At 37.7% G+C, this 9,895-nt stretch overlaps 1 protein-coding gene across 1 annotated transcript in view; it reads left to right on the forward strand.

Annotated features, from left to right (window-relative positions):
• The window catches only part of LOC103150838 (low affinity immunoglobulin epsilon Fc receptor-like), a 14,771-nt gene extending 5,511 nt beyond the window's left edge, over nucleotides 1-9,260 (forward strand). The window contains exons 5-9 of the mRNA XM_016680941.1: nucleotides 16-316; nucleotides 730-884; nucleotides 1,002-1,117; nucleotides 4,178-4,315; nucleotides 9,200-9,260. Of these exons, the coding sequence (XP_016536427.1) occupies nucleotides 16-316; nucleotides 730-884; nucleotides 1,002-1,117; nucleotides 4,178-4,315; nucleotides 9,200-9,260 (771 nt within the window). The remainder of the gene's footprint in view (nucleotides 1-15; nucleotides 317-729; nucleotides 885-1,001; nucleotides 1,118-4,177; nucleotides 4,316-9,199) is intronic.
• Nucleotides 9,261-9,895: the final 635 nt, after the last annotated feature.

Below are 9,895 nucleotides of genomic sequence, written 5' to 3' on the forward strand. Positions count from 1 at the left end.
CGAGAGACGGAGGAGGCGACCCTAAAGACAGAGGAGGCGACCCAAGAGACAGAGGAGGCGACCCTAAAGACAGAGGAGGCGACCCTAAAGACAGAGGAGGCGACCCAAGAGGCAGAGGAGGCGACCCTAAAGACAGAGGAGGCGACCCAAGAGACAGAGGAGGCGACCCAAGAGACAGAGGAGGCGACCCGAGAGGCAGAGGAGGCGACCCTAAAGACAGAGGAGGCGACCCGAGAGGCAGAGGAGCTGAAATTGACCCTGGGATTCATCCAGAAATTTGACATCTTTCCAATTAATGACTTCTGTCCTGCCAAAGGTGATTACATTTATAGATTACCTTTGAAAATTTGGATTATTTATCTCATTTTTATTTTTTATTTTTTATGTAACCTTCAATTATAAATAGTTTTTCAAAACATACTTGGCCGTTATTAGTGACCCGGGGTCTGGCTAGCTCACTTCACAGCAGTTTATAGGTTTACACAAAGTTTTTATTTCAAAAAATAGTATATTTTTTGAGTGAACCGAGCATAGAGCCCTGTGGTACGGCACTCCTAAATAGAACAGTAGCTTAACTTAATCGTCTTCCAATACTGGTCTGCGCTCTACCTTTGACATCTTTGCTAGAGCATTAAATATTATTAACACATTAAATGTTATTTTTTATACTTCAGATTATTTTTACCAAAGTTTCACTTTCTGTTCTTTTCCATCGTCTAATGGATCCAGGATGTAAGCCGTGCCTGCATGACTGGATCCTCTTTCAGAAGAAATGCTACCTGTTTTACGACGAACCGGCTCCTTGGAAGACCTGGGAACAAAGTCGAAGGTTCTGTCAGGACAGACGAGCAGATTTGGTTGTAATTAATGATCTGGAGGAGCAGGTAAAATCTGATGCCACCTATGCTAGAAGCCTAGAGCTAATCTGGAAGTTTCTGGAAAATCGGTCACTCAAAGTAAGGAAATTAATGCTGATGTAAAAAACAAAAATCTGTTGACAGGAATTTGTCAGCAAACATGTCAAATCCTACTTTGATATTCAGTGGGGATACTGGCTGGGGTTGCAACAAACTAACAACACCTGGACCTGGGTTGATGGACACGTGGACACACTTGGGTAAGATCTCCTGTATTATCTAAAAGTGTACATTTTATTATGCAAAAACAACTTTTCTTCATGTAATAATATTATTCCCTCATCAAAAACATACCTGGAGTTTTGATTCTTTCATGCATGTTTGAGAAATGCTGTTATCTCCTGTGGCAACAATTCAGCTGTGCAAATCGTCTGTTAGGACCCGACACCGCCTTCGAGACGCAGCTCATCCTTATTCTCCTTATTCTGCCCCTGCTTGTATGTGTAGGCAAGGTCTGCAGATAAATTATCGTCCAGAAAAGCTGCACGATTCCCTTCAAAGCTTTACTTAAGACTCAATGTAAAACTGTAAAAAAACAACAACTAGTACAAATATGTCTCGGTTACATTTGTTTCCTCTGCATGAAAAAATAACAGTCATTAACTGAACAAAAACAGGAGCAACTTTACGTTAACGTCTGTGGAAAAACCCATATAAATGTTAACTTAGTGAATTCAAGCAAACAAAAGATATAAAAGTTATCTTTGTTCATATGAGATACGAGATAACCTCAGTATCAGTTATACTGTAAACCAGGGGCGTCACCAGGAATCTTGGGTCCCCTGAGAAAAGAATTATTTTGCCCCCCTCACCCCCCCTGCACAGCTGCTGTTACAATTTTTTGAGTCTATTTGACCCATAAAAAACATCACAATTTTAAAGGTCTGCATCTGCCTTGCTTTCTTTGGTTCTATGCTGATAATTAGCACAATATTTACTGCTCATGAATTTAACATCCAACAGTCCACATCCAGTATGCAAGTAGGTTGCTTAAATTTCTTCTATTAGTTTTAGATACTGAAATGTCTCTCCCCATGAGCAAAAGTCTAAAGCAACGTGCAACGACACATAAAGCAATCCAGACTTCTCAAAAATGCTAGTAGTTGCATTTTATTCAAGCAGCAGTACATAACTTTAATAAAAAAATATGTTTTCTCCATATTTGTTAAAACTGTCACCATGTCGTAGTAGTTTGTTATAGACAGATAATCTGTGAAAACAATCAATCTCCTCCACCTCCTTTCTGAATTATTATTACTGGTTAAAGTCATGCACCGTTCTGACCAAAACAACCAATCAGAACCAGGAGGAGGGTCTTAGCGCTGTCAATTAGCCTCATTCACTCACTGCTAAACGTGCTAATGGGGGAGAAACAACTAATCATTACAAAAAAACGTTTATCTGTCATCATTGGTAACTATGCTAACTAAACTGAGCATTGACGGTTTGAATCTACACAACTCTGTGCTATGCTAGCTGCAGCACGGCACAAATCGAGGAGGAGGAAGGATGAGCAGCACCACATGAGATTGTGATTGACAGCACTAAACCTCTCCTACCTCTGACTGGTTGTTTCTAGCACTAGGAGAAAACAGAGAAAATAGATTTTTCACAGATTACCTCTCTGTCACAACATAATGACAGTTTTAACAAATATGTGGAAAATATTTATATAAAAGTGACATACTGCAGCTTTAATTTCACTCAGGAGAGGACGGGTCAGGAGGGACGAGGGTTATAACTGCTGCTGACTGACTCACTTGTTGTTAAGTGATAAAAGGTACAAGGGACAAGTTAAATATATGAATATGTTGGTAATTCTTTTCCTGAATTCATCAAATGCTAGTGAAATGGAGGCAACCAGGAGTTTGTAGCTAAGCTAACGATGCTAAATAGTTGATAATCTCACACAGTCTACTCACCTCTCTTGGAGAAAAACTGGGTTATAAATTAACACTCTTGCATTTTTCTCTCTTAGCAGCATAGTGACTGCCACAGTCGTTCGTAGAAGCTGTATTCAGCTGCAGTTTCTACTGACTGCAGCTGAACAGCGTCACCGTCAAGCACTCCAAGCAGGAACAAACCATTTAACGCAGATAGGGGGGTTCAGGGCAAAAACGGATGTGTGGTTTTTGGTCTGGGAGGGGTAACATTACATTATTACTGCTAAAAACAATCTTTGAAAATATAATATGATTAATGTTGTATTTGACAGGACCCCGATTTTTTTAAATTTCTATGAGCAAATAATCAAATTGTGGACGGCCCCCTGCTGATCACGGCCCCTAGAATTGTCATCACTTTTCCCCCTATACCGCGCCCCTGCTGTAAACACAAACACACTCACATGTGATGCAGAGTAGAAAAAGCTGTTCCTGTTTGGCTTCCTCACATAGCTTAACACTACACACACTAAAGATACAACATAACACTGCTGTGAAAATTGTGACCACTAGAGGTCCTACTCTGCTTAGTGATGTCTTTCTCCCAGGCTAACATAAACCAAACACTGCTCCCCTTTTATAAGTAAAACAACTTCAGAGACAAGTCCAGAATAAACCTTTTTAAAATCCTGACCCAATACTACTTTAGAAAGGGACTGGCATTCACCACCACTATGAGCATCTTTAAGAAGCACAACATTTCCTTCTGACAGGTTTGGCTTCTCCTCATGCCTCTTTTGCCTGTAGTGATGTCAGGTATTCTTGATGCCAGCGTTTCCAGAGCGCATTGGCCAGAGCCTGGACCTGCTTCCACTGCTTCCTGTAAAGCTCTTTGAGGTCAGATTGTCCAGCTGGTAGCAGCACCAGATCGATCCTCTGAGTCAGGAGCTTAGCAGGCGTCAGAACAGTTGGCATGTCTGGATCAGGAGAAATGGAAACCAGAGGTGTTTATAGTGGGCATAACTTCGGACACAAGCATGACCAAATCCAGTCACTGTTATGGTACAATTTACCAATCTTTTATTTGATAAAATTTTTATTCAATTAATTGTCAGAATAATCGGTAGAGTACTCCATTACTAAAATAATTGTTTACCACAGCTCTAAAGATACTGTTAATATAGTTTTCATGTTCAGTTTTTTTTTAACTGAAACTGTCCAATGACAATAAATCCCTGCATTTGGTTCATCCAGCCCCAGTGTTCTTTTAAATGATATATAAGGTTTTTGAAGTGTTGGATCAGAACACTGTAGCGGCAAAATTAAAGAAAGTGATCGGCACATTCCTATTCTGAGGTTCATGGTTCTGTTTTCCAGGTTCTGGATGAAGGAGGAGCTCAAAACTCCAGGACCGAAAGCCAGGCTGATGCCAGGAAGAAATCCCTCAGAGAGCTGGAACAAAGCCGACAGTTTCTTCCAGAACAAATTCATCTGTGAGCATGAAGCTTTCCCAAGGTGCATCTAACTTAAAGTTTCATGCAGGAAAGCTCAACTGTGTCATGAATTTCTATATACAAGTCATCATCACCTCAATAATCTGCTGGTCGTTTTGTCTCTTCATTCTTAGTGTTTATGAACTCTCACCTAATGAACCTGTCTGGTTTGCACAGCCAGGAAGAGATGTTGTTTTTCTGCAGCTGCTCAGGAACCAGACTGTCTCTCCATTGTTCAGGATTCCTTATCTTTGGTATAAAACCCACCTGTGGACTCTGACTGACAGAGCAAACTCTGAGTCTGACCTGGAGCTTTAGTCTGACCTGTTCATGAGTTTCTCATCTTGTGGCTCTCATATCATGAGCACGGCATTAAATAAGCCTGACTGAGTGTTTTCACCTAGCGGTGAGTGGAAATGAATTACTTACTTAGGTAATTTTCAATAGATACAAGGTAATTTTCAATAGATACACATACGGGTGACAGAAAGCAATAAGGTGTGTATTGCAGATAACAACTGGGTGTAAGGGTTTAGAAAGACAAACCAGCATAAAATGGGAAAATGTATAGGTAAATATTAGTAACTGTTACTTCTGACTGCCACTTTGATTTTGATTTTTTTAATGACAGTAGGACTCTAAAGTTTCAAGTGTTTAGGGGGTAGGAGTTTATAAGTTCTCACTTCTTCCTACCCCATTTTGAGCATGATATGTTAACTGAAACAAAAAATCTGTATTTTCTCTTCTTTTTTATGCACTTCTTGTTACTGTGCACTATTTTATTTTTATATTGTATCATGTTCGAATAAAATTTAATTTCATTTCATTTCATTTCATTTTTCACAACAATATGGCTGGTTCCCTCGGCTGGACGTCCGATGAGCACAAAGCTCCTGCCTCAAACCTCACTAAGGCTTTCAGAGAGAAGAGGGCTGACTCGTCAGCTCCAGCGCTGCGATCAACAAACTCAAAGAAAATCCACTGTTAGCTGGTGAGACGCTCACTCAGTGTAATAAATGATCCAATTAAAGGCCAATCTAAAAATAAACTGAAATCTAAATTGACAAAGGATCCAATGAACCTTTATTTTTACAAGATACCTGCAAGAGTTTCTCTGAAAGAAGTTTATAAAGCTTTTCTATTTAGCTCAGAAAAGCTAAAAGGGTCTTTATATGGTTTTAGCTGGAACCACAGGTATGAAGGTTAATTTGCATGAGGCAGGTATTTCTCAGACATTATATCCATTTTACATAAAGGTGCAGAAATAAATGTAAAAAAACAAACAACAAAACTCAAAATTGTTCAAGGAAAAATTAAAGATTAAAATCTAGTCAATGGAAATTATGAGAGGGTCCTGGAAAAATAAATAAGTTTTGAAAACATTTGAGACTCTTTTTTTTTTTTCCTTTTTTGGAGCACTAATCAAGAGGAACCACCACATAACTAATATTACAATAGTCTGAATTTCTTACAAGCACACCAGATCAATCTCACTAATATGGATGCAGACAACAGAATGGGGATTAAATCCAGTCTGGATGATTTTAGAAAGCCAGTATGAGAGTCAGAATGAAACACTGGTAAAATGGCAAAGAGGTAAAGTTATTCTGAACAGCAGCACATCAATATTATTGTTTACTGAATTAACTTCTGGGACAATTTATCATCCAGCAAAATTTGTTACTGTGACAGACCTAGCTGAGTGTTAATTTTTATTTTAACTTGTGCCAATGGAGTTACAGAGGTGTGTGGTTTTGTAGCACAGAGCAAAAAAAAAAAAAAGCAAAAATCAAAATATGTATCTTACAACTTTTTTTTGCATGAATAATAACTCAATATGAATAATTGGTTATGTTTTTGTGTATTTATGGTAATGTCAGTCTTTGACCTCCATGTTGTGAGTCTGATGCTCCCTGCTTTGTTGTTCATTTCAGGTTTCAACTCTAAGATTATAAATGCTGCATATGTAGCTCCGTCTTTGAAAAATTACTGCTCAACAGTAAATTTGCTAACTCAAGTTAATGTAAAAAGTAGCATCCAAGGACTTACTCAAGTAAGAGTAAAAAGTATTTGGTAAAAAGGTTACTTAACTGATGAAAACTTTAATTATTTAATATTTAAAAAAGACAACATCAGACAGACCAAAACTTAAAGTTATGTGGAATTATTTGTATTTTAAAGACCACAATAAAAAATAATTCATATGAATAACAAAACCAGACAAACAAAACATTTTTTCAAATCTTTTTTTTTTTTAATACAGAACTTGAGAAATTTTAACAAAAACTGCAGGTGTGTGTCTTTGTCACACACCTGCAGATGGATTTTTTGTTGTTAAAACAAGCTTGTTCTTCATTCGGTGGAGTTACTCACAGTGAGCATACCCACTATAGAGAATCCAAACATTTTACTCCAGAATACATTTTACTCAAGTAAAAGTAAAAAGTACAACGCAGCTAAAATACTCCTAAAAGTATTTATTTATTTTTATTTTATTTTATTTTTTACAAAAAGTTACTCAAGTAAATGTAACTAGTTACCACCCAACTCTGTTAACTGTTTTAACAATTTATTTACGGTCTCTGGTGACGTAGGGCTACGAATACGGCCGTAACCGAAGAACGCTTTGAAAACATCGCGTACGATGTGTACATCCGCAGAGAGCGCAGCGAGTCCATCGTTAGATAGAGACGTTGGTCAGTTCAGTGGACCTGGCCGGCTTGAGGGCGAATCCGTCCCGACGTTATCTGTTTTCACAGGTAAGTTAAGTGTAGAAGTAACAGATAGGCGCCGTTGTTTATTAGTGTTTGTAAGTTCAGGGCAGTGTTTTATTGACATCGATTGTATTTTTAAATATTTAGAAGTTACTGTTTACTGTCGCTAGTCTAAATGCTAATTACTAATGTAGGGCTTGCCAAAATACAGGACAATTGTGACATCGTCGTACAATATTTCTTATTAACCTAACACTGGAGCTATATTTAGGGTAGCTCCAATGTCAGCGGACGTTTATCCGTCCGCTGCGTAACGGCGCTGCCAGCAGGAACTGCTGTCCTGGTTGCCTAGAGACAGATACGATACAGATGCTTTCTACATCCGCGCGTTTTTTAAATGTCTGCTCGATACTCCACCACCTAATCAGAAGTGAAAACTCTCACAAAGATAGCTGTGAGTTAGTTGGAAGAAGCTCATCCCAAGCTGAACAGCGACAGAGAAGTTAGGAAGTACCAGGTTCTGATCTTCCCTGGTTTTCGTAATCGTATTACTTTTCAGTACATTGAACATAATGGCTGAGTTCACACTGCAGGCTTTAATGCTCAATTCCGATTTATTGGGAAACCTCTTTTTTTTTTTTTTTTTTGCATGGTCGTTCACATTTCTAAATAAATGCGACTGTGATCTCCCGTGTGTAAACTGCAAACCAGTAGCGTGTCTCTGGCGCTTTTGCAAACGATCTTAAAATGTCCCGCATGCTCAGTAGAGTGCGCAGTAACGTCACACGTAAAGAGCGTGCTCAGTGTTTGCGGAAGTAAAAATGGATGCTAACGAGGAAGTCTATCTTACAATGTTTAAGTTGTTGTCCAAGGGGAGCCAGCACATTAACAACTTAATCCTCATTATCGTCCGCCATGGTGGATGTTTTTCTTTCCGCTTGCGTTTATCACGGCGCAGAATAGTGACGTTTGAAAAGTTCAGATACAAATTGTCTTTAGAACCAAATATCCAAGATGCCTGGGTTGCATTTGTAAAAATCGGAACTGTATTGTTCAGACTGTCATAAAACGATCAGATACAAGTTGAATTAAGGCAACAACAACAACAAAAATGGATTTGGGTCAGTTCGGGCTGCAGTGTGAATGAAGCCAATGCCATACTCCTGATCATATTGTGAGCAGGTTTTTAATAATTGTTGAGGACCAGCACTACAAGGACTAAAAATAACCATGTCATCTGTATACATGAAGTGGTTAATTATAATCCCACCAACATTCAACTCACCCTATGGCACAATTTTGTAGCCAGTTTGATTAATCATCCCTGTATACTTTAAAAGCAGAGGACACAGAATGCTTCCCTGTGTAACTCTGTACCTTATTACCTTATTTTAAAAGGAGCTGTCGATCTGGGAACTCCTCTGATGTATAACTTATAAAATAACTTTTCATGATTAACATGGTCAAAAACCATCCAGTTCCAGTTTGAGACATCAGTAGAACATAAACATTGTGGAAATGGGTCAATTATAGAAATGTAAGATCTCTTTCAAAGCTAAAATATACATATCTGTGCCATGGTTTGATTTAAAGTGAAGCTGATTATCAGAAGTAAGGAGAAAATGTTCTACCTTATCAGTATAATCTTTTCCTGGACAGCACACTGGCTAAAGCTATGGGCCGATCATTTATTTTGCCACCTTTGTCTTTCATAATAGTCTCTAATATAACAGCTAAAGGTGAGGTAGGCAAAATGCCATGGACTAAAAAACCAGAAAAACACAAGGTAGGCAAAGGAAAAAGTTTTCTGCTTGACAGTCTAACACCTCATCCATATCACCAGCCTCATTATTATTTAGGCTCATGACTGCATTATAAATTTCTTGAGCTGAAACTTTCATATCTTCATCATTATTAACACTGCCCATCTTAAATGAAGAACTTTTAACACAGTTAAATAGTTCATAATAAGAAAAATATTACTAGGACATTAGTGCTTTAATCCTGAAAATGTTCTTCAGGTGATAGAAGACCGACTTTATGACTGTCTTTATGTTCTGATGCTGCATCAAACCTTGATGTTGTCTTTTAAAAGCTGGAAGAGGAACCTGCCTGCTTTGCTGTGAGCTACAGCTGAGATTATTCAAAGAGATGTTGGACATTTTCTAATCTTTATTATTTTCTCTGTAAAGGATGGAGAGCAGCGAGGACGATAACGCCTATTCTACACTCCGTAGCAAAAATGGTAAGTGACTCAATATATATTATATATTTTATGAGGATTGAAAGGTAACAGTACTATCCAAGTGCTCTTAATTAGTTGAAAGTTATAGTGGGATTTTTTTTTTACGTCACATGCAAGCCTTAATCTCTTTGCATCATCGGAGAAATCTCAAATTTTATTTTACATTTTCTTCCAGTATTTAGAAATAGTTTTTTTTGGTTGTAGATTAAATTTCATTCAGTCTTACTGAAAAAATACTTTTAAACAACAAATTAACTGTTAAAATACAATTATAAGTGTTTTAATATATTCAATAAAGCTGAATTTAAGTTTACTTTAAACCTTTTATTTTTTTAATAACAGTTATATTTTCAAATAATGTCTATAAACATAAAATTTCAAAGAACATTTATCGCTTAAATGCAACTTCTTCCCTCCTGCGGTCTTAAGAGATGGGGTTATTTAATCAGTCAGTCAATCAAACCTTAATCTGATACATATATGGTTCATAATAAACAAAAACAGGCAGAACAAAAACAAAAAATGGCACAATAACAATAAAATGATCATCCATTACCATATAAACTAAGGCGGCGCCAGTAATTCCACAAACTAGAGAAGAGGCTTGCTGGGCTTTGAACAGAGTTGGTCAAAGTGTGACTGA

Source organism: Poecilia formosa, unplaced genomic scaffold, assembly GCF_000485575.1.
Source record: "Poecilia formosa unplaced genomic scaffold, Poecilia_formosa-5.1.2 Scaffold263, whole genome shotgun sequence".
Classification (NCBI taxonomy): domain Eukaryota; kingdom Metazoa; phylum Chordata; class Actinopteri; order Cyprinodontiformes; family Poeciliidae; genus Poecilia; species Poecilia formosa.